The 25,545-nt window shown below is 37.4% G+C and overlaps 2 protein-coding genes across 2 annotated transcripts; both read right to left on the bottom strand.

Moving 5' to 3' along the window:
• Positions 1–630: 630 nt before the first annotated feature.
• On the bottom strand, positions 631–8,693 carry LOC136279721 (NACHT, LRR and PYD domains-containing protein 12-like). Its single transcript, XM_066163703.1, has 3 exons — positions 8,672–8,693; positions 5,049–7,714; positions 631–2,554 (listed from the first exon to the last, which is right to left on the bottom strand). Exons 2-3 carry the CDS (start codon positions 7,650–7,652, stop codon positions 2,267–2,269), a joined length of 2,892 nt encoding a protein of 963 aa, XP_066019800.1. The 5' UTR covers positions 7,653–7,714; positions 8,672–8,693; the 3' UTR covers positions 631–2,266.
• On the bottom strand, positions 8,347–24,994 carry LOC136279513 (uncharacterized). Its single transcript, XM_066163449.1, has 10 exons — positions 24,794–24,994; positions 17,115–17,434; positions 13,593–14,317; positions 12,871–13,053; positions 11,803–11,916; positions 10,684–10,788; positions 10,008–10,097; positions 9,341–9,442; positions 8,672–8,761; positions 8,347–8,504 (listed from the first exon to the last, which is right to left on the bottom strand). The coding sequence occupies exons 3-10, from the start codon at positions 14,302–14,304 to the stop codon at positions 8,347–8,349; spliced, it is 1,554 nt and encodes a 517-aa protein (XP_066019546.1). The 5' UTR covers positions 14,305–14,317; positions 17,115–17,434; positions 24,794–24,994.
• Positions 24,995–25,545: the final 551 nt, after the last annotated feature.

The following is a 25,545-nucleotide window of genomic DNA, read 5'->3' on the forward strand; positions in this document are numbered from 1 at the left end:
ATGATTTCGGCCTTTTTCCACCTTTTGAGTTTTTCTCGTCGTCCGGTTTAACACTTGATAGAATTAAATCACAGCAGCAAAAAGGAGAGGATGCTTAGATGCCAAGCTTTTAATGCCTGCTGATCGAGTAAAACAGCGTAGAATAACTCAAGGAACGACGGGCGGCTTGTGGGAATAAACAAGTGGTTATAGGAAAAAAGAAAACAAACATGCAAACAAAAAATCAAAAACAATATTAAAAACGGTCGGTCGGTGGGACACGAAAGCCGTTATTGTTACACAAGTCAGGCCGACAGATTCTGCCATAAATTACCAAAAAAAAAAAAAATCAAAATCAAAACCATGAAAATTTACCAGTTTCTCCTCTCATCCAGGGGCTGCCTATATCGAACTAAAGACTACATACTAGTCTTTTTAATAAAAAAGTCTGCCAAAAATATCATTCTGTGCGTGGTGCGTTCAGCTGTGAAAAACTATTTAAATGACTGTGCTTTGGGGTCCAGACAACAAGGATACAGGTCGTATACAGGGTCTTTTTCAACCACTCATGCCATCTGTACTTCAATTACAAAGAGACAAAGATATTTCATAAAAATTCTTTTAATAAATCAATAAAAGTGAGGCTAAAAAAAGTCACAACGTTGGGTAAAAATTGACGTACTAAATTGCTATTTACAGTGACAAGTGAGACGAACAAGCATTTAAGCTTGTAACACCAATTATCGACTTAAACTTTTCTAATCACGAAAGATTTTTCATACATCTCCAGTTTCAAGCATCATCAATGTAAAGCATCATGAAATAAGCCTAATTCAAAGCACAGCGCTGCCTGTAAACTGATCCAAGCTCAAGGAATCATTTATCCGTTCCTTTTCTCAAAGTCAGCTTTTTCTGTGAGGACAAAATGAGCTTGTCAGCTGATTAGAATCAATAAAATTAATTGAATTAATAAGTTTGAATTAATTGAGTTGAGTAATTTGAATTAATTAACTTGAAAAAATTGAGCTCGTCTTCTGCCAGGGTCTCAGTTGCTGGAAAAGATCGAATTATTGGAAGAGTGAAAATTGGGGTTTGGGAAGGAAAGGAAGCTCCTCTCACTCTTCCCGAGACCTCCAATGTCTCAGCTCACTCCTCTTTTGGCCGTTTCCATAAAAGGAGAGCCTGGCACAGACGAATAGAGGGGCCTTTCTTTCTTCGCGTAAAAAAGTCACTTTTGGAATCTATGCTAAACTATTTCTCTCTATTACTCTGATATCCTAAGAAATTCGTTTAGCGTTCTGATCGGCAAAAAAACTGAGTAACAACTCGGTATTTTATTGCTGAAAAGAACTTGCATTTCCGGTTACAATATAAGACGTTTCACGCGGGACTAAAAATTAGTGAACTTCAGGAGACCACGACAACGGCAACGAGGATGTGGCAAAAACAAAAGATTTAAATACTGAGCAGAACAGTCGCTCAGCGCGTGCATTTTAAAACTCTGTTCATCTCTCAGCCGTCCACCGTGAAACAACAACGTGAAATCACGAAAATTTGCCTGATCTGTGATCAGAAGCGAAATACCGTCGGCAAATTATCTAAGTTTCCAATTCGAACTGGACGCCACTCCTATACGTTACGCTGAAATAAAGACATAGCGCCATAAGAGACGGGAAATACGTCCAGAAATTTCCGAAATTCTAAATAAACAATAGTCTTCATTTGGCGCAAATATATGCACGATGGTGTTTGTTTTTGTTGCTGTTCGGACATTATCTGTTCCGAGATGCGAACAGTTTCCGAGAGTAAAGCTGGAGGAAAAGTGAGAGCTTAGAGCAACCGATAATGTCTAAGGACAACTATACCAGAATTTTTTTGCGCAAAATAGAGGCTATTGTGTTTTTCTTTCTTCAATTACTTTTGCAACGCGCGGGGAAAGTGTTTACGAACAGTTCACCGTTTATTACGTAGGATGTTCGCTGGTACAGCTGTATGAACACAAAACATGTCCTTTCTTCTGTAAGAACACCAAACGCTCTCTAATCTTGAATTAAATTTGGAACGAAGACTTCTATTGTTGTGGACGTTAAGGTTTGAAAATTGGGGAATATTACTTAGGGTATATTCACAGATATTCTCCAGTTTTAGCTGATGTATATTCGGTCACGTGACGTATTGAGATCAATCCCGCGCGCAAGCAAAAATATTTGATGGATTATATTCTGAAATATCAATCTTCTCACTTCTCGCTAAATCAGTTACCACAGAAACGTTTTTTTCTGAGCGCTTACTCATTTTCATCATCATCATCATCGAGATCGTCACTAACTTCATCGTCGCCATCATCCCCATCATCATCATCGAGATGCTCACTATCTTCATCTTTGTCATCATCATCATCGTCATCGTCATCGTCATCATCCTCACTTTCGTCATCCTCATCATCATCATCATCATCACCATCATCATCATCGTCATCGTCATCATCATCATCTGGCTCTTTTCTCAACCTTATTCTTCTTTCTTTCAGCTCAGCTTTTGTAAGAAGTCGTTCGATACCATCTATTTCAATATCCTATCAAAGGACAAAAAAAGGACTCAACATCAACCACAACACCAATTATGTGAAACTCTCAACTGGCATTTTCACTCCAGATAAATATCTAAAGGATCTTGATTCTCCCCACGTATATCGGAATATTACGTTTCCTTCGCTATGGCAAAATACACCTGTTTCGTTAATTTCTATGTAACACTCAACTTACATTTTAACACACAAGATAAATATTTCTCGCAATCAAAGATATTTGTCCTTATAGCGAGCAGTGAAAGAGGACATTCACTTTTGAATTCAAATAGCTACAAGTGACTAAGACCATTTTACAACAAAGAAAACGATCTCAGTTACAAATAACAAAAAACAATGCTCCCTGACGATTAAGATGAGGTGAAGGTTTACAAACAAACACATAAATTACAATAAATACTAACTTTTTGGGGGGGGGGAAAACTGTCTAATATCTTCGAAATTATTTTTCTTTCCACACACAAAGTATTAGCTAAGTTATTGTCTGCCCGAGAGTTAATCAACGATTTAACAATTTTCCAACCTTACACGACTACACGCAACGGGTTTTGTTACACGATTGAAAGACAGACAACCCTAAATATTTCTTTTAGATGACCCGGAGTCCTCGATGTAATGTTTTCCTTGACTTTCCCAAAAGTAAAGAACTCTCCTCTCAATGTAACCGTACTTTTCTGAAAAAACCGTTTGAATCATATACGAGACACTTAAAAAAGAATCCAACTGATAAATAAGAATAAGGAAACCATTTAAAAGCGAGTAAATTATAGCGCAGTGCCGAGTTTGACTAGTAGCCGCGTGTCACGGATCGCACCTATGAAGTTTAAGCTTTTAAAATGATTTCTTTTGATTTTTCGTTTGTTTTCTAGCAGGGTGCTTACGCCTGACGCACAGTAATGCTTCATTCTTCAAGCGCTAATTTCACAGGTTCCATAACTTAACGTCTTTCCCAGATCTTTCAGCTGAATGAGATGTTAATGGAAACTTCGCCTCCTAAAGGCTTCTTCTCACGACTAGTGCAAGCGCTATATTTTGTTTAGGACGTGGTAATATTGGTCTTATTTTGGATACAGAATGGGAACATCGAGCCGAAGCGCGTATCAGAGGTGACCCATGTGAAACACTTTCTTGATTTTTTTTCCTCCTTTCCCCACCCCCCTCCCCCTCCAAAAAAAAAATATATCTATATATATATATATTTATCCATTGAATTTTGTGCCCGCCTGTCTTCTTTTCCAATTCCTTCTCGCTATTATCTCTTTTTGCCTTATTACCAATCCCGGAGTACTTTGCTCTTTATTCTATGTTATATTTTCGTTTAACACACCAAAAAGGTTTTAGAATGTAAGGTTTGAAATAGTCATTTCAACAAGTTCGCTATTTACAATGTTCTTCTTTAATTTTTCTTAAAAGAAAAAAAAAATAGGCTTCTATGACAAAGGCGACCGAGGGCTCTACGAGCATCTGACGGAGTTACTCAACATGGGCAGTGCAGCTAAAGACAAAAAGAATCCAACGGATAAATAAGAAGAATGAAACCATTTAACTGCAAGTAAATTATAGCACGGTGTCAGTTTCTTTTTGGATGTTAATATTTTAACTTACAACTTTTGGTGAATTATTTCCTATCATCAGTACAAACCTTTAAAACGTAAATTTATGACAATAGAATCAACATGATTTTCGCTTTTCAAAACACGCATTTGGATTTAACACAAGAAAAAACCTTTTTTGTTTGGTTCTTTCTATTTTGTTGGGTTAACGCTTCCTGTTAATAAAAGCGAATAGATGCTGGTACAGATTGTAGCGAACAACGTCATCAAATCCAAAGCATGTATGGGTTCACAGTAATTTCAGGTCACATAATCAAACCCAAATAAAAGCATCCCATAATAACAACACAAGCCTAAAAAATTCAAAAATTAACATTGCGCAAAGAAGTTTGGTCCGAGAAAAATTCTCACAATTCATCTTTTTTTCTCTCTCTTATGTGAAGCATAGCTACAGAATTTTCTCAAACAAGATTTCGCTAAAACTCAAAGGCCAATCGAATGAACTCGAATGAATCAAACTCCCAAAGTTTTCAATTAGGTTTCAGTAATCAGGCATCCACTACACTGGAAACTACTGTCTGTAAATAACATCAAAGTTTTGAAAGCTAAATTTGTTTCTGTCTTAATTTAATCTTAAACAAATTTTTCTGGAAACCATAGTCAAAGAAGCATTACATGAACCATTAAAGTACTTAACATGGGCTGTTTACGGTCTCCGCCATCCCCAGCAATGGCTCCTGATGTCACAAAATAGAAATAGAAAATTTCGAAAACAGTGACTGTTCCTGATGTCTACATTCTTTCCCATGCAGACTACTCTGTTAAATTTTATCAAAAGCAACTTGCTGGAAACAATATCTAGTGCTATTCTGAGGAACGTCTAACTAAAGATTAGATACAACTGAGTGAAACAACAAAAAGACTCTTACATGGTAATCAGTGAACAAAGTGATGCCTCTTCCATTTACTGCTGTACACAACTCTTCAATCTCTGTCTTTGTCATCTGAACACCATCCAGGAACAGGCACTCCAGCTTAGGAACACTGCTGAGATGCTGGACAAGGTCCCTGACTCCTCTGCCAAGTGGATTCAACCCTAGAAAAAGACCGCTCAGCTCTGGTACATCCTTAAGTGCACGAGCCAGTACACATGCTTCATCTTCACCCATATTTGTATACGACAGATTCAGCTGAGTCAGATTGGGTACACTGTTCAGGTTCTTAGCCAGTTCAATGATCCCGTGACCCAGTGCATTGTGAGACATATCCAGTTTTTTTAACTTGTTTAAGTACTGTAATGAGGCAGCCAGTGCAGCACATTCCTTTTCTCCCATTTGTACATAACTTAACTCTAAAATAGTCAACCGTGGAGTGTGATGAAGATTCTTGGCCAAATGACTCACACCGCTGTGTAAGGGGTTCAATGACAAGCAGAGCTCATGCAAGTTTGGAGAGTGGTGCAGTGACTCAGCAATAAAAGCAGCACACTTTGCTGTTAGATTGATACGACGAAGTTTTAAACTGTGGAGATTGTCAGTAAAATTAATTCTGTGAATCGCGTTCTCAATCGAATTACCTTCCAAGGCATCTGTCACGCTCCCCCATATATCAATATCTCGAAGAGCTGTTAATAAAGGCAACAAGTTCTTCAACAGAACAAAATCCTCAACTGTTTTCACAAGTAACTCAACCTCTCTCACCAGTGACAAACAATGTTGTTGTGCCTGGTCAGATCTGTTCTCAGTCAGAGACAGTGCAACGTTGTTGTCCTCATTCTCTCCCAGATTATCTACAGGTAGCTGAGAAGAACAAACCGGCGCTGATATCAGTTCAGGAAGAAGTTTAGAGCAAAAAACAACATCTGTTATGCGACGTAGATAGATAAAGTTTTTTTTTTCGCTTTTTTTGAGGAAAAGGTTCGCATCGAGTAAATCGGCGTATTTTTTTAAATCTTTAACTTCTCCAGAGCACGTTAAAACGACCGCGTTCAAGTCAGACAATATGGATAGAATATCATCATATTTAGTTATATAGTTAAAAAATAAATAGTTTGGAAAACTGGCGGTGCCTTTGAAGAAGTTTTTCTCAGCAGCAGTAGACACGTGTTCGTGAAGCATTACGACATGGTTAACACATGTGAGAAATGCAGAATACACAGCTAGTTTGTCTGAGGCTGAACAACGAAACAAATAATCGACGCAGAATAGAATAAATTCCTTTTGTGCATCAGACAAATCTTGGACAGAAGGCGTCCTAGTGAAATTGTAATTTGTGAGACCTTCTTTCTTTCCGACATAACGTAGATGATCAAAAACAATGCCAGCAGCTTCTGATGACAACTCACAAACGAATTTTAGAACTTCAGCCATCTTCCTTGATTTTTCAAACGTATCCATTCTTGACAAGCAGGTGACGGTTTCATTCTTCTTAACCTTCACTTCTTGAACGATGAACCAAGCAGCGAGAAACTCCTGAACGGATTTGTGAAGAAAATACACGATCTTCTCACGGTTCAAAGCAGAAAGTTTGGAAACTTGGAAAAAACCGACATGAATAAGCTTCTCGAAGAGATCACCATGCGGAAATTTGGTGAAGTCAAAATGAAGGCAGTCCTCCAAAAGAGCATCAAAGGCAAGTTTTCCTATTTTGGAAAGTTCCCCTTGACATTTATCTATGCTTTTATCTGTTGCGACGTTGTCTACGTCTTTAGTAGCCATATGACCCAAGAGAGTCTGAATAAATTCTACGTAAATTTCCGCACGAGATGTTGGTAATTGATGCTTTTTCTTCTTCCACTGAAGACACAACATCAACAACAATAGCGGAATCTCTGCCATCTTCATGAGGTCATGCTTTCTCAGGTACCTAAGTAGCCCTTTAACGTCCTCCTCATCAGGAAGAATCTTACTTGCAAACTGTTTCTTCTGTTCCCAGCTATCGAACCCGTTAAGTTCAAACTGAGCGTGACTTGGCACTCTAAGCTCATCCTCTTTCACTGGCCGCGTTGTGATCATTACACAACAGTCTCTCAGTTGACTGCCTCTCCAAATCTGGTGAATTATGGATGATTTTCCACCGCTGTACTCATCATATCCATCCAAAATGAGCAGTACTTTCTCTTGGTTCTGACGGACATATTCACACAAGTTATTGACTGCCATCGGGTCATCAGCAGACAACAGTTCCGCTGTTTTTAACATGGTACAGAGGTCCGAAATACCACAAACGTCCCGTAACCTGATTAACAGTAAAAGATTGAACTTTTCGAGGATCTTCTTTCTGCCATTTGCCCAATCCACACCTACTTTTTGAGTAAAAGTAGACTTTCCTATTCCAGGTCTTCCATACACCAGAATTCGTCTACGGATGGGATGATCTTCGTCACCTTCAAATACTTCACTGCTGTCTCCCAGTTTTTTTTTCGTTGTCCCGTCAGGTTTCCTGTGGTCTTGTAAAAACGTTACTTGTATGTAAATGCTATTAATGTGTACCGTGTTGTCTGGGTCCCATGGTGTTATTTTCACTTGACACATGGTGTTGTAAAACGCCCTCAACTGATTCCGGCACCATTCCCAAAATTCTGTTACAGACGAGTCTATAGACAAAAAACAAGTAGCTTGGTAAAAATTCTCTTTCTCCCCCATCGAAAAGAAAATCACTCGAGAAGGGTTTTTGAACAATAAGGAGAATAATTCTTTCCATCTGTAATTTGTAACTTTGACGACGTCACTCTATAATTCCGAGGGTAAATATTCACATTTTCACTAACTGATCACTACGGTGTTGTTTTTTGTTTTGTTTTCGCTTTTGTTTTTTGTTTTGTTTTTTTTTTTTTGGGGGGGGGGAAGGTTGGGGGGTTCGATTTGCCCCTAATTCACGAGTACAGTCTCCAATCCTCCCGTGAAGGAGAGAAGCGTGGGCTCATTTCACGAACAGCGGCTGGTAATCGAGGCTATTGTTTGTTCCGCTACACAAAAATCTTAAAAAAAATATATTGATTTGTTCTGTGACAAGTGAAATTATTATTAAGACAAACATTAGGGAAAACCTCAAATATTGTAGTAACTATGAGTTTCTAAAGCTTAAATTCGAACATTAGCCCCTCTTTGGACTGATTGGGTTGTGTGTGGTTTATAAAATGGGGGTTGGGCTAAAAGGCGGTGAGGGGTAAGGCGGGAGATTGTGGGTGTCTTATGAGTATGTTGCAGCTGAGCCTTCCCTCTCTTGCTAATGTAATAACCTTTTGTAGATTTTTTCAGACCATTCTATATTTTCATTGTTAAACGCCGTTAATCTTGCTTCCACAATTTCGAGATGACGCCCGACTGTCTTCCATTTTTCGAGTTTCTGCGAAAGCCTCTCTAAATCTTCGTCGCTGGTAACTCCTTGCAGCGAAGTATCAAGAGGAGAGGATAGCGAGTAGTAGGTATTGCATCTATTCATGCCGTTTGCCGGATCCACGCATATTTATTTTACAAAGGCAGGGGGAAGGAAGATGGGGTTGGGGGGGTGGGGGTTAACTGGCACGCCCATAGACATGTCCTCATTTTACCTCTTTTCTTTGGAGTCAAGGCGTCACTTGAAGACGACTCTTCATAACGGCGTTTCACCTTTGGCGGAGGCCAATGTTTAGTAGAACCACCTGCATGGTAACAAATGTAAAAAGATAATTAGACCAGAACATATTATTTGAGCCAACAGATTTATTGTGGCAATGGAGCTTTTTCCGTTCCTAATAAAACGTCTCCTGATGAATTTGTTTCAAGGCCGATTCGTGCCACTGCATTATGCAACCCTAATACTACGCCCACATACGCGACCAGACGATTTTTTGTTCTTTTTTTTGGTTTTTTTTCCCAGTCACTAGAAAAATTGCCATCGCCACGTAAACGGATTTGGTGACCTACCATTTATATCTCGACTGTGTGATCGAGCGAAAAGCTCTAAAAAACTCTTATCTATACAATAAGCAGCTTGGGTAAGGCCACTCTAAATCTTCGTCACTAGGAACTCCTTGCTTGACAACAAAAATAAACACATCACAGCAAAGCATCAAGATGAGAGGATAGCGAGTAGTACGTATTTCAACTATTCATGCCATTTTGCTGGATCCATGTATATTTATTTCACAAAGGCAGGGAAGAGAAAGATTGGTTGCGGGGGGGGGGGGGGGGGGGTGTGGGGGTCACCAGGCACGCCCATAGATATGTCCTCATTTTACCTGCAAAACGAGTTTTTCCTTTTTTTGGAGTTAAGTCCATCGGAGACGACTCTTCCTTATGGCGTTTCATCTCTGGCCGAGGCAAATGTTTAGTAGAACCCCCTGCTTGATAACAAATGTAAAAAGAAAAAAGAATTAGACCAGATTTTTCGAGCCAACAGATTCATTGTAGCAATGGAGCTATTTCCTTTCCTCGTGAAACGTCTCCTGAGGAATTTGGTTTCAAGGCCACTTAGTGCCATTGCAATATGCATCCTACTGTGCAATATTTTACACGAAATATACACGCCCATATACGCGAATGGAAGATTTCTTTTTTTTTTTTTTACCAGGAAGAAAAATTGTCATCGCCACGTAAACGGATTTGGTGACCTACCATTTATATCTCTACTTTGCAAAAAGCTCTAAAAAAACTCTTTTCCATACAATAAGCAGCTTGGGTAAGGCCATTCTAAATCTTCGTCGCTAGGAACTCCTTGCTTGACAACAAAAATAAAGACTTCACAGCAAAGTATCAAGATGAGGGAATAGCGAGTAGTACGTATTGCATCTATTCATGCCACTTTGCTGGATCCACGCATATTTATGTTACAAAGGCAGGGTGAAGGATGATGGGGTTGGGGGGTGGGGGTTAACTGGCACGCCCATAGACATGTCCTCATTTTACCTCTTTCCTTTGGGATTGAGGCGTCACTCGAAGACGACTCTTCATCACGGCCTTTCACCTTTGGCCGAGGCGAATGTTTAGTAGAACCACCTGCATGGTAACAAATGTAAAAAGATAATTAGACCAGAACATAATATTTTAGCCAACAGATTTATTGTGACAATGGAGCTTTTTCCTTTCCTAATAAACCGTCTCCTAATGAATTGGTTTCAAGCCCAATTCGTGCAACTTCATTATGCAACCCTACTTTCCATCATTTAACACAAAAATATACACGCCCACATACGCGACCAGAAGATTTCTTGTTCTTTTTTTTTCTTTTTTTTCCAGCCAGTAAGAAAAATTGTCATCGCCACGTAAACGGATTTGGTGACCTACCATTTATATCTCTATTTTGCGATCGAGCGAAAAGCTCTTAAAAACTCTTTTCCATACAATAAGTAGCTTGGGTAAAGCCACTCTAAATCTTCGTCACTAGGAACTCCTTGCTCGACAACAAAAATAAAGACATCACAGCAAAGCATCAAGATGAGAGGATAGCGAGTAGTACGTATTGCATCTATTCATGCCATTTTGCTGAATCCACGCATATTTATTTTACAAAGGCAAGGGGAAGAAAGATCGGGTTGGGGGGTGGGGGTCACTGGGCACGCCCATAGATATGTCCTCATTTTACCTGCAAAATGAGTTTTTCCTTTCTTTGGAGTTAAGGCGTCCTTCGGAGACGACTCTTCCTTACGGCGTTTCACCTCTGGCCGAGGCAACTGTTTAGTAGAACCCCCTGCTTGATAACAAATGTAAAAAGAAAAAAAAAATTAGACCAGATTTTTCGAGCCAACAGATTCATTGTAGCAATGGGGCTATTTCCTTTCCTCGTGAAACGTCTCCTAAGGAATTTGGTTTCGAGGCCACTTCGTGCCATTGCATTATGCATCCTACCGTGCATCATTTTACACGAAATTTACACACCCATATATGCGACCAGAAGATTTCTTGTTCTCTTTTTTCTGCCAGGAAGAAAAAATGTCCTCGCCACATCAAACGGATTTGGTGACCTACCATTTATATCTCTAGTTTGCGAAAGGCTATAAAAAAAGCTCCATACAATAAGCAGCTTGGGTAAGGCCACTCTAAATCTTCGTCGCTAGGTTCGATTTGCACCTAATTCTCAAGTGCAGTCTCCGATCCGTGAAGGAGAGAAGCGCGGGCTCATTTCATCAACAGCAGCTGGTAATCGAGGCTATCGTTTGTTCCGCTACGCAAAAATCTTAAAAATATATTGATTTGTTCTGTGACAAATGCAATTATTATTAAGGAAAATCTCAAATCTTGTTGTAACTATGTAACACTTAAAATCCTCCAGTCCGAAAGTCTAAATCAGAATGCAGATTCAGAAGAAGTTAAAAATTGAGGTCTTCAGTGACTAATACCTTCAAGCTTTGAGCGCTTTATGAGCGTAATTATTTGCATGTCAAAGAAATCTAGCCGCAAAAATGTATTTCTGTAAGACTACGAAAACCGTGAACAGAAGAGATTTCTATGGAATATATGCCATAAAGTTTCAAGAAAAATAGCTAATCAACAGAAGAGAGAAAGCTAAACCGCAAACAGCAACGCTAATTAGTTAAGTCTAAAGGAAGATGTCATGAGTCAATATGCAGCATCGAGCCCCAGACCCTCGGATTCTGCGCTCTGAAGCTCTCCTACTAAGCAAGAGAGAACTCTATGGTGAGTTTCACAGCAATAAGAATAAAAGAAACAGTTTCTCACTGCATCTGTTAATTCAAATACATACCTGCTGTTTTGGTAGACGAAAGATGTTGCTGTTGGGAAGACTGGGCACTAGAGCAGCATGGCTCTACCGGAACTTCTTTACTCAGTGCTGAATGTTGTCTGTCAGTTGAAATATCTTCAAGAACACAAAACCAAACAGACAGCAGTTAGACAGCCTTACGAGGTTTGAAACAGACATGCGGCTTTATGTAGTTCAAACCAACATAATTCGAATACTGCGTCCTAACCTTGCTTGCAAAGGTTAGGACATAACTCAAACGAATGTGGGTGTAAGATTTCTAAAAATGCAAATCTACGTGAGGAATTTAAGATGTTTGTGATCCTTCCTTCCTCTGCATAAAAATTCAGCATTTAACCGCAGTTCTTAGGAGAGGCACCATGCAATAATTGGGTTGAAAAAGACTGGCACCTATAAGTCTCAATAGACATACTGGGAATTTTTAGACAACGATGATGGCTCAAGTAATTTCCTATCTGCAAGAGTTAACAGTTACTGTTGTTCGGTTAGCAATGATAATTTGGTTTTATTAACTAAGTTGATAATGTAAATTGCCACCGTAAAGAGTTTCTACAGCTGATGTTTCGAGCATTAGCCCTTCTTTGGACCGATTGGAGGAACCTGGGTTACCTGTGGTTTATAAAATAAGGGTTGTGCTGGTAGGGGAGGGGTTGGACTAAAGCAGGAGTTTCTGGGTGTATTATATAGTGGGGTGAGGTTGGAAGTCTTCTTCCCAAAAAGTTTGAAAGCATCCCACCATCCATCTTTGTAGAAAGAAAATTAGAGCTCCTGTATGTTAAGTTCAGGTCAACATCATTATCTTTAATTTCTCACATTTTGTTAGCCCAGTGCAACACACAAAAGCAGAGCCTGTGAAATTGCTGACAAACATGTAACAATTCTGAGTGAAGAGCTGTTCTGATTAGTCAGTGCATGATCATAGGTCATTAATCATGGTTTTAATTCAGTTTTGGTAATTCAGTTCCAGCACATTTAGTGACTGTGAGCACAGCTAGTGACTGTTAGCAAATATACTGTAGGCCTAAAAAAGACCAAAGTTGATCTGTTTACCTTTGTAATGTGGCCAATCTTCAAAAATACTGCATTCCTTTAGAATGCTGACAACAAGAGAAGCTGCTGTTACACTTGCAAATGTTTGCCAGGTTTCTTTTGCTTCAGTTCCATCTGCATATCCTGAAATACCCTTGATGACAACCCACTCCATTTTCAGTTCATGTGCTGCACTGAAAACTCCTAAGACATACAATAACAAGCTATTATGAATAAAACAACAAGTTTTAGTATTCTCCAACATCTCCTGATTTCAACCTCTCCCATCGTTACCATTGTCATCAAAGATTTGTAAGGAAATAGAGATATATTTTGGAAAGTCACCTAAAATATACTAGGTGCTGAGCTAGTCCCTGTAGAATGAGCCTCTCCCAGGTCCCATATCATTCAGCCACTGAGACTTTACTCTTATTCACTCAACATGTGTATGAAATACTGGTCAGTTCATCAGTAGCCATCTATACTCCTGGATATAGAGACACACTGTGAGCGTCCCAGCCAAGACTAGAACACAATCACATTAGCCCTGGGCTTGAACCCAGACCTCTTGATCTAAAGTCTAGTATGTTCACTCACAAGCCAGTGCACCTCTCAACACTTGCAGAAAAGTTTGCCAACACGATATGAGTATCAACTCTCTCTCCCAGGACACAAATATATCCAAATATCTCTTTGAGCAGATTTTACAGTAACAGTAACTTCAAAGGAAAAAGAGATCTTACCCTCTCCTTCTGTTTCAATTGCAATTGCTTCAGGAAATGACTTCACTAGTTCATCTCGTCGCCATCCAGCTTGCACAACCTCAGTACCACTCAAAACCTCGCCACAGAGGACTTCAATTTTCCTCTCTTTAGGATTTTCTAGGGGTGGATTCCAACCATGACTTGCACATTCAATGAGTTCAGTAATGTCTCTGCTTACAGGAGTTGTGAACCCACAAAAGTTCTTTCCATCCTTTGTAACCTTTTGATAGGAATAGGTTGTGAGCTTTTCTGACAGAACCACATCCCCAAGCTTTGTTGATTCCTGATTCATACCACTACAGTGGCCCACAGAAAAGACAGCTTTTGGCCTCAGCTGAGTGACAGCATTTTTTACAACAGTTAAAGCACCACCAGGAACTTTAAATCTCTCTGAGCATTTCATCAGAGCAACTTTCAGTTTAACATCTTGATCTTCACCAAAGCTGCCAAAGTACACATGACCAAGGCCTTTGCAATAGCTTCTTAATGGATCATTAATGTAATAGTAGCAGCTCAAGAACTCACAGTCCTTCACTGTTAACAACAGAATGTCAATTGGGAGTTGAACATCCTTCCAACGTATAAAATTCTGGGTTAGTTCACTTATCTCTGGAAGACTAACATTGATCTTTGGTGGGTCACCATAAATGTTCTTTGAACTGCTCTCATCAGTTCTCACAGTTTCTGACATTGCCAATCCGCTTCTGAAAATAAAAGCAATACAGAAACATATAAAAACTAGAGTTTAATTTAATTCACCATATTTAAGCCTGGACATAATAACTAGCCTCCAGTCCAATGCCAAGACTGTGGAAATCCCTCAAAACCATGTACATCAATTTTTTGCTGATGGAAAAAATGTAACAAGTACATACATACTCTTTATTAAAGAAATATAAGGTTTACAAAACTTCATGTCCTGCAAATAGCTACAATGCTAATCTAGGCAGGACAAGACTTTAACTAAAGACGTTATTAAATTACATAAGAAAAAAGAAAAGAAGAAATACAAAAACATACAGAAAGAAACACCTTACATATAAATTCAAGTATAAGGGATTTTGTTATTTGAAAAAGACTAAAATTACAACTAGAGGTATATACAATATATCAGGTTAACTTCACAAAATATTCTATTAAAAAATTAACATTCAAATAATTATCTTCATTACCTAGAACATTAAGGAGTAGTAATTTAATTTTTTTACGAAAATTAGAAACGTTGAGAGTCTTAACAGAAAGTGGAATAGAATTCCAAATAGACACACCGATTCTAGTAAAAGATTTTTTCATTTTTTCAGTTCTAGAGAATTTGACAGAGAAGCATTCTTTTGCAGATAATCGCGTATTATAATGATGTTCTGTATTGATTTTCGCAAACTTATCGAGAAGACTTTTAGGAGCTGTCTTAGCATGAACGTCATACATTAAATAGCTTAACTGTTGAAAGAACAAAGACTGCAAAGGAAGGCAGTTTGATTCAATAAAAAAAGGGATTGCATGGTCTCTGGGTTTAGAAAAATAAATCAAACGCAGAGCACGTTTTTGCAGAACAAGTATCTTATTGAGGTAGGTCTGTGGACAGTTGCCCCATGCACAGATACCATAATTTAAATAAGGAGAAATAAGTGCATGATATAAATTCAAAAGAAGACGCCGTGGAATGTAATGCCTCATTTTAGCAATTATTCCAACCGATCTACTAATTTTGTGACAGATAAAGTCAATATGATGCTTCCATGATAGTTCAGAATCAATCATTATACCCAAATATTTAACAAAGTCCTTCATCTCTAGAGTTACTCTAGTATTTAAAGTTGGATTAAAAATCTTAATTTGAGGAATGAAAGGCATTCTTTTTTGGTGGGGACGAAAAATGACATAATTAGACTTTTTGACGTTGAGCGTTAGTTTGTTAGCATTAAGCCATTCGCTTACTTTCTCAAGTTCATTATTGACAGTTAGTTCAAGAGTACGTAAGTTGTCATTTGCATAAGTTAGACTTGTATCGTCTGCGAAAAGATAAAAAGTAAATTCCTTGGAAGATTTATGGATGTCATTAACATATAACAAAAATAACAAGGGTCCAAGTACAGAGCCTAGAGGTACTCCACATACGATCGTTTCAGTTTCAGATATGCATTTGTCTATTTCAATAGACTGTCGGCGATCTGAAAGATATGATCTAAACCAAGAATTTATAACTCCTCTTATTCCATAGTGTTCAAGTTTTGTCAAAAGAATCTCATGGTTAACAGTATCAAATGCTTTCTTAAGATCTATAAAAATTCCACATAAGTACTTTCTATTGTCCATATAAGAATGTATGGTGTTCACAATATCAAGAATCGTGTGCTGGGTACTATATGTTTATTGCGAAAGCCATATTGTAAATCATAAAGAATATCATTCTTATCTATAAACTTTATCAGTCTACGTTATAAAATTTTCTCAAATAAACGATTATAAATTGATAACAAAGAAATTGGCCGATAGTTTTCAGGTAACGTCTCGTCTTCACCCTTATAAACTGGAATTACTTTTGCATATTTAAGTTTTGCAGGGTAAACCCCAGTTAGTACAGAGTGGTTAAAAATTTTGGTTAATGGTATGGATATGACTGATTTGGCAAGTTTTAACAGTTTAACAGGGGTAGAATAAAGCCCCAGGGCTTTATTGTATAGCAACAAGCTAATTTCTGTTTCAATTTCTTGCGGTATAATTGGATCAAAATAAAAACTGTTCTGCAAAGGCAGATCAAGATAATTAGAAAAAGTAGTATTAACTTCAGGAATATTGGTTGCAAGTTGATGCCCTATTGACGAGAAGTATTTGTGTCGCAAGTGTCACAAAAAGGATTATTTGTAACAATCTGCACAGCCTTTGTTATTAATGGAGGAGATAAGATGACAAGGGAAAATTTTAACTAGGATCTGTGTCAAAGAATCTGCCAAGACTTTCAATCAAGTTGAAGAATCAGATGATGAGCTATATACTGTATATCCCATATATTCAGGAGCAGACAGTGATCATACCAAATACCAGATGGAGCCTCAGCTAAGGGAAGGTGAGAGCTGTGAGTGGACAGTAAAACTGTGCAAACAGATTGTAGCTCAGAGGCCAACTGACTAATTATGAAAGATTAAAAAAAGCACTAAAAACAGATCAAGCCTGGAAAACATTCGAGCTATCTTGAAACCCACCAGTAAACTTTTCTCCGTGCATGTATGTGCAAGGTTTAGTGTGAAATTGACATTGCGTAATGGGCTTGAAATTTCGAAAAATCAGCTATAAATTGCTAGGAAATAGAAGAATGAAGTTCTATTTACCTGTAGTAAGGCTACATCTAGCTTTTCTTATATCTTGGTAATACAAAAGAGGGCTACAACAGCTACCTCAATCAAGGCAGCAGGAGATTAAAATGGTTTACTTGAGTATAAGAGCATTTTCAATTTATAAGTTTAGTTCTATTTCAATTATACATAAAAGATAAACACTCACTTTTCAAGTAGCTTCTCCTGTGAGATGGTAGCAGTAGTTGAATTAAACTCTCAGGTACTTGCTGTTGCTGGATTGAATCAATAATACCATCCACCAGATAAACCACTGACCCAGTAGATTGTGTGGTGGATTGCATTCACAACAAGCTTCTGGGCAGTGATTAATCTGGTAGACAGCAAAAAATTCATCTAGCTGTTGGTAAAATAGCTGTTCTGTGCCAAAATCACTGTAAGTTCTGGCTGTTCAGTCAGTCAAGAATCAGAACACCTGCAGCTGTTGGAATGGAACTTAACCCCAATTCAAAATATTCTGGAACTCAGCTGCAAGGAAGTAAAACACATATGGATCAATTATCATTATTTATACGATAAACTGAATTGTACACTGTCAATGCTACTGAAACTGACTGTTTAGCACTAGAATGTTAATTTTAGTAATGCTAGCAGGTATCTATTTAAGGTTTTCTCAGTATTCTTCATGTAAACCAGCACTCCCCTTGCGAACTGAATTCCCAGTTTTCTGGGAATTCCTAGGAATTCCTAGGAATTCCTAGGAATTCTCAAAAATTCCCAATTATGCAAATGACCCTTGCAAACCGAATTCCCAGTTTTCTGGGAATTTCTGGGAATTCCTAGGAATTCCTAAAAATTCCTAGGAATTCCTAGGAATTCCTAGGAATTCTCAAAAATTCCCAACTATGCAAATTAACTCTGATTTAAAAAGCTTGGAATTACTGGGAATTTCTGGGAAAGGAAGACTCCAGTTTTGTGAGAACTTGGAATCCCTAGGAATTCCTAGGAATTCTCAGCTTTACAAACTACCTATAACAAATTCAACACCTAATTAATCTTTCTTTTTTCATGATTGTTGTTGCTGCTTTTTTTTTTCAGTTTTTTGCTCTATTTTCATGACTAATTGCTGTAATTTGTTTTGCTGTTTTTATTCTTACAAAACATTTTTGTAAGAAAAGGGGAACATTGATTACCTCTGTCCTGTCTGCATGCCAAATGTTTGCAAAGTGTGTGGATGATCCACAAGTATTGGAACTCTTACAAAAATGTTTTGTATATGTTCCAATACTTGTGGATCATCCACACACTTTGCAAACATTTGGCATGCAGACAAGACAAAGGTAGTCAATGTTCCCTTAGAGGAAAAACACCTTTTATATGACGTCTTCAATTTACTTTATTTGAAACTCTGATCTGAAAATATTTGTCAACAAGACTTGTTAGTAGTGAGAAGTACCAACCAAGTTTCCTTTCATAACTTAATTTCTTAAATGTCCCAATCACTGGATCTCCCAAAAAAATATTACATCTTTTTATTTTTGGTGCAAATTACAAGTCCTTCTTTATATAAAAATGAAAAGTGATAGTCACACTTCAATAATAACAGCTCTTAAGTTTACTTGTTGTTCTTCTCTGTCTGTCAGCTATCAACAAGATTGTTTTATACTTCGAGCAGTGCATAACTATTTGTGGACCAGAGTTCCAACGCACCTCTGTAATTGCATATAGCTACTCCTGTCTCTTGTACAAATGTTTCTCCTTTGTAAGACGCACTCTACTCTGTTGTCAATACTGCTTTAAGTTCAGTGGAAACGACTGACTGAGGAATCGAGATGGCGGTGTTGGAACGTGTTGCTGAACGCTTGCTACGGTCAAGCTTTGTAGATTTAGGTACTGGTACACTGGGATCATCTATGTATCTCTTATACTTCCGAATGTGGTATCCTTCTTTTATAAGTATGAGGGTAAAAGACGATTTGTAGTCGCATTCAAAACTGTGATTGGCTTGTGTTATTTCTCACCTTTGCCATTAACACAACTCAAGAGAGTTTCGAGTCTTTGTTTCCTCGACAACTTTCGGCCACAAATCGTGCATTTGTAATACGATCGATTCTTTTCGATTATTTCTACATAGAGTGAGCTCACATCTTTATTTATATCACCAAGCTATCCATCTTCTAGAAGCAGAGAACCGGTCGGAGAAGTCAGAATAAAGTTAGGCGCTTTTCTTAACACTGCAATCGGCAAGCCAGCGGATTCACTTTGCTAGCCAATTACAAGTCCTAAAAGATCCACGTGATCATGCCCGTGATCGGAAACAAAGAAGACTCCATTTGGCGCTCATCGTTGAATGTACTTTGGATCGGTTGATCGCTTTTCTCAACTGTTTTGCTTAATATAACATTTCTAAAGATAGCTTTTATTGTGGTTCAGTGGGAAAACGAGAATAGCGTGAGTGTTGTAAAAGAAAAGAAAGTCGTTGGCGCCGTGGAGTTAAAAGAAGGGACAACAGTTGACATATTGACTGGTACAAACAAGGGCCGAGTGGCCATCTGTAAAGCTACGATTTTGAAAGTTTGTGGTGAGTAAAAATTGCGATATTCGTTACGTGATCAAAATCTTATAAAAGAATAGATGTAGCGGGTTGAATTAAGCTTACGTAACGCTCGGCGCAACTGAAACTAGAATAATTCTGAGAATCGAATCGGTCACTTGCATGCCGCAGTTTCTTAAGCTTATGCTTTACAATGAAATAAACCTATCAGTAAGGTTTCAAGATTCCTCTAGTCACGTTTGGGAACATTCAAGATTCATAATAGGAACTGTTATTAAACAAACCTTAGTACATAAAGAAGCCCTCCTTGGTAAAAACAAAATAATGTATTCAGCCCTTTTTTAGTAAAATCCATGAGAGAGATGTACTAACTCCAATATAAAAGTCACTCAATATAACAGAGATTTCTCAATTTGAGAATCCAATGAATGCCCTTTTCCTCATAGCCATCTTAAGAGCCTGGTCTGAGCTTTAAATATACATATTTTAATATATTATTTTTTTTCAAATTCAGATGTCAAGGAATCCAGATACAAAATGGTCAAGGTTCTTGTTGACAACCTCATTCAAGGCCAACTCATTGTGAGCCCAGGAAAAAAAATACAAACAGTACAAACAGCAGCTAAGTTTGCAGTTTAGGATAACTTCATTCTAATTTATTGTTACAGTTACAACAAGATTTTAATCAAAAAATCAATTTTATTTGTCTGTAATTAGCCCCTTCACTCCCAAGAGTGCTTGGTTTTCAAATATAACTTAAGATATTGTATTTTATGGAAAAGAATCAACAGATTTTATTCATTATTTGTGTCAAACCAAATTTAATGATTGATTAGAACTATTTTATATGAATAGCTGTAATTGAAGATTAATCCGTATGAAGTTTTCAAGAAAAGAAAAATAAATCAAATTCCATCCTAATATTACCACACATTGATGTTATTTAATCAAAAATATTCTACATGTAAGCCTTAATTAAGCTTCTAAATAAATTTCATTGAATACTTGAATTTTAGCTGGGTTTTTTTTAATTTAAAGTATTTATTTTATATCATTAGCCTCAAATTTTTGCTTAAAATTCCCAGTAATTCTTAAACATTCCCAAAAATTCCCAGAAATTCCCAGAAATTCCCAGAAATTCCTAGAAATTTTTTAGATTTACAGCTTTTCAGGGAAAGTCATTGGTTCTCTGAGTTGGAATTCCTAGGAATTCCTAGGAATTCCTAGGAATTCCAAGTCCTGTTGGCTATAAACTTGGAATTTCTGGGAATTTCTGGGAATTTCTGGGAATTTCTAGGAATTTCTAGGTTTTTAGAAGGTTTTTAGTTATGGTTGGGAATTCCTAGGAATTCCTAGGAATTCCCAGTCCGAATTTACCGTGAAAATTCACACCTTTATTCCTAGGAATTCCTAGGAATTCCTAGGAATTCCTAGGAAAATCCTAGGAATTCCTAGGAATTCCAAAAGCCATTTCGCAAGGGTCAGAAATGCAGAAATGAATCCATAATGTATTGCTTCAACTTCTAACACTGGTTTTCAGTTAGGTGTCAGGGTCTTTGAAACTTTTTCTCTTGCAATTGAAGAGAACATTTTTTAGGAAGCATTGAGTCTTACATTGTATCAACCAAATAATTTGCTTCAAATGGTGACTGAATTCATTTGTTTAATTGACACTTGGCACCCTAACATCAGTATGCATATTCTCCATACTGTTCTCTATACAATCCCTGATGTCCCAGCAAGGGGAATTTGTTTAACAATCAAGAGGTTTTTCAATTTATTATCACTTCCTTTATTCTCATGACCTTAATGTTGGATTCAGGGATGATACTGAAAGGAGAAATTAGATGCTAAGTCACTCTTAGGGATTAAAGGGTTAACACTGAAATACAAAAAGAAGCAAGAGAGCATTTCAGAGTGGCTCAGATTAGTAACAAGAAGCTTCTAGGCACTGGAAATAATACTGATCTTTACTATACTCTGACAAACTTTCAAGTCCACATATAAAATCAAAATCATTAAAGCAGTAAATTAAAATAAAATAAACACCACACAGAGGTAAGAGACTGATAGAAGTGATCAAGTAACAAGTTATGCTCCCTTGCTTTTGATGTAGAATGAACAAGAAATTTTAACAAAAATTGGGCAAAGCAAAGCTGTTTGGAGTGAAGCCACTGAGAGTTAATTAGAACTACAGGTGGAGTTATCTCACCATTATAGGATTCAAACTTAACTGTGATGAGTGGCACAATCACCATAACAACTTCTGTAACATGTATGGAAAATGTGAAAGTTGCTAGTTTGGGACAAAATCACTTCTTTAGGTCTGTTTTAAACTCACATTTACTATTACAACTGATTTATTTCAAACTATTTCATTTTTGTTGCATTTGATTCAAATTTGTATTTACCAGTATTCCTTTGTGGGTGTGGTCTTTTTCACAAATAATCAATTTCGAGTTCACTGACACAGTAAAAAGTAAAAATAATACCATTTTGTACTACATGGAGGCTAGTATCTCCTCATTGAGATCAACTGGCACTCAAAAAACTGATTTTCTGTCTCTTTTTACAACTTGAAGATCACATCGCCATTTTTCTCTTGCAAATTCAATTCTCTTATTGCAATTCTTTTCATTATAATTTAGATTCTTTAGCCTATATATATTATTTTCCTGCTTTTTCCTCCTCCACTCTTTGATCTTCGAAAGCTTTTCTTCCTTTTCGTTAGCCATACCTCTTTTCCAGCGCACTTGAAGCGATATTTACAAATTGCTCAATCCTAGAAAAACTAATGACCTTAAACACCCTGAAACCCTTTATAATGTCGCAGAAACCCACAAAACAGGAAAGGTCACCGAGCTGTTTTCAACACGGAGATGAAAAGATGAAAGCGAAAATGGCAGAGCAAACAGCAGATCTCATAGTGCTTTTGGTGGCAATCAGGTGGCAAGACTCCATTCTCAGTATATGGCGTCAACATGGTAAAAAGTGTAGCGACTTGGTCAAAAGTGAATATTTTGGCTGTTTCTAAAGATATGGACACAAAAACTTGGAAATGACAAGGGAAACTTATGAGCATTGAAGTGCAATCAATTTCGAAACCCGACTTTGCCGTGTTTGAAGTATTAAGTGGCGAAGGAGAAGGTAAGTTGATGAAAAATATTATTGCATAACCAGATTTTAGAAAACCGTAGCGACTGTTTTACACTGATATTTCTCTGTTTCTAGTCAATCCTTTAGACTGATTTTTCACTATTTTAGAACACCAAGTATGAGCATTTGGTTGATGTGTTTTTGTTCCCACAGGATTCCAGTTTAGTCAATCTGTGGACAACAACTTGGCATACTTCCAAATTCTGAAACTCAGTGTTACACAAAGGATATTCAGGAATGATGAATCCTTTCAATGTGTTTTAATAAACTTGAAATGTTAAAGTTTTGCTCAAATGTAGTGTTCATTGTGTGTTATCATTAGGTGTAATTTGTTTGCTAAAAACGAGCTCTCTTTTTACTGAAAATTATGTATTTCAAAAATTTTTTGCCACTGAGATTGTGTTACGTATTACAACCAAAATTGGCTCGATTTTTCATCTTTCCCAGGTATTTTTCGACGGTAATGCGGTTTTCTGATTTTATGCTTTTACAATAATCAACATGAACAACCATACCTCTAAGCAAAGATTTGGCCATAATGAAAATGTAAAACAGAAGAAATCAATGAAAGTTTGCAGTCAACCCCCTATAGGCACGGCGATTGTGCTACTCATCAGTATATACCCAACAGTGTCATAGCAGTGATATTTGAAAAAGAAATTATATCAAACTATTGTCAAAATGGCAAATTCAAGATATCAAAATCAACATTAAGAAAAAGAAGTTTCAATCTAAGTCAATACTAGAGTGACTGACAGTTAACAATTCATAAACTGTTAGGAAAGGAAACTGGGCAAAGTTGTGATCATAAATGCTTGTCACATTAACACACCTCTAAGAAACTAACATCAACAAATCATTACAGAATCGTGCCCATTGAAAAGCGTCACCCAGGAAAAGTGGGGTACCGATGAGGCTCTGTGGGTGTATTGACCTGGGAATGAGGTTGCAAAAGCTCACCACCAGCATCAGTCTCTTAAGATCTGAATTGACAAATTCCTAAACGGGATTTGTAAAATTTCACTTTGCGTCCTTTAGAGACAATGGTGATACAATTGGAGCAATTAGTATTGTTTGAAAGAGATGAAATGCCGGTAAAGCTGAGTTGGAACTGAGCGTTTACTTACGTGGAGTGGAAATTTACAAGGTATACTTAAGCTTTTTGAAAAGTAAATAGACTTTGCCAACGTGTTATCTGAAACTGACAGCAATAACTGGCTAAAAAGAAATATTTCTGTAATGTTATTTTGCTTTCATGGCGAACTTGATGGTCAAACCTCGTAAATCTGCCACATTTTAGTCTTAAAACAAATTAAAAACTCGACATTTTAAGGGTAATTTGATTTTACATCTGACCGATTTTTAGACAATTTAGACTAATCAAGATAACGCTATTAATTACTTCTATTCTTCATCGATGAATAGCGCTACGTTTCGGTTGTCTGAGCAAGAAACAATACTTGGGAACACGGCATACACGGAGGATTACATGATTGACAGTCAGATTGACAGGCCTGTGTGAAGTTATGCATGCTCTCTTTCTCTTTTCTAGCTTATTTGCATTTTCCCGTGCGACGTTTTCCAATGGGCGCGATTCCTTAATGGTAATTTACAGCGTACAAAGTTTGAATCAGGTTTAAGTAATGTTTCATATCGGTTGTCTTGGCTTTAACATTTGGGTTTACTTGTATTAAGACTATTTCTCCTGGCCGAGATGCTTTTAAATGTGGTGAATTTAGCTTTAATTTGTAAACTGATGTCGATTAAACGATACTCACTACGTTGAAGTTGATGCACTGTGTTCAAGCAGTTACCGATGAATTCTAAGTTCATCGATTTTAAAAGAACAGTCTCAAGTAATTGAAATAAAACAAACGAACAACCAGACAACAATGAGATACTGGAAAAACAAAGAATTCATGCGCAAGGCTCCCTATAGATAAACAGGAACATGATGACATAGGCAACTTTCTCTTTCGTGATGACGCATTGAAGGTTGCTGATCTTCTATGTACCTGAACAACTACTGTAAATGCCAATTTACAAAAATCACATAAGCCACAATGAAACGTGCAATATTACACTTTCTCAAGCGTTCATGAGTTAGAAAACTTGAGAATCCAGTAAAACCATCTAATAGATGCATTCTCGCTTGAGTTAGCTGACTACAACCTTACCTCCATTTCATCTTTAATCCACAATTGCACATGCTCGTGTTTGATGAAATTGAGCTACAGCTGTTGTACAACTTCAACTTGGTTAAATGAAATTTACATAACGAACTGTTTTACAAGTTCAGAGCCGAGCTGAAAGGAGGAAACGCAAGGATTCTTTCGCTAAAATGTTAACTTCACTCAATCACTCAGTTGATTTCACGAGGGAACTCTGCATTCCACGGCCACTCAAGCTTGCCAGTCACGTGATAAGCCGCAAGCCGGAAGTGCTGAATGTTTTTAAAATATGTTTCATTGTTATTGATCACTCCTTCTAGTGGTAATAGTTTGGCTCAACATATTATAGATGATCTTTATGCCACAAAAAGAAAGAGAAATGTTCAGTGAAATTCCATACGGTTATTTCCGTTTTGGCAATCATCAAGATCTGCCCACTGTACCAGAGATGAGGTTCACCTCCGCATGCTGTTGTAGTACATGTATCTCAAATCAGTTAGTATACAAAACATGCATAAACGTCTAAACTATTCTATTGGGTAAAACGTATCAAGCGGGGCTACCTTACGGTAAGAGAACGAAAATTATTCAAGCAACACGAGTATGATTACAGGGGGTTGTGTATAATCGAGGGGATTGTGGTTTTTATGATTACAGTGAATAAAAACGGGTTCAGAGAATAAGGGCCTTTCCATTTGCTAGTAAAATGTAATCGCGTGAGTTCTCTTCGCCTTGTAAAATGACACACTTTAATGGTC

Source organism: Pocillopora verrucosa, chromosome 3, assembly GCF_036669915.1.
Source record: "Pocillopora verrucosa isolate sample1 chromosome 3, ASM3666991v2, whole genome shotgun sequence".
Taxonomy (NCBI): Eukaryota; Metazoa; Cnidaria; class Anthozoa; order Scleractinia; family Pocilloporidae; genus Pocillopora; species Pocillopora verrucosa.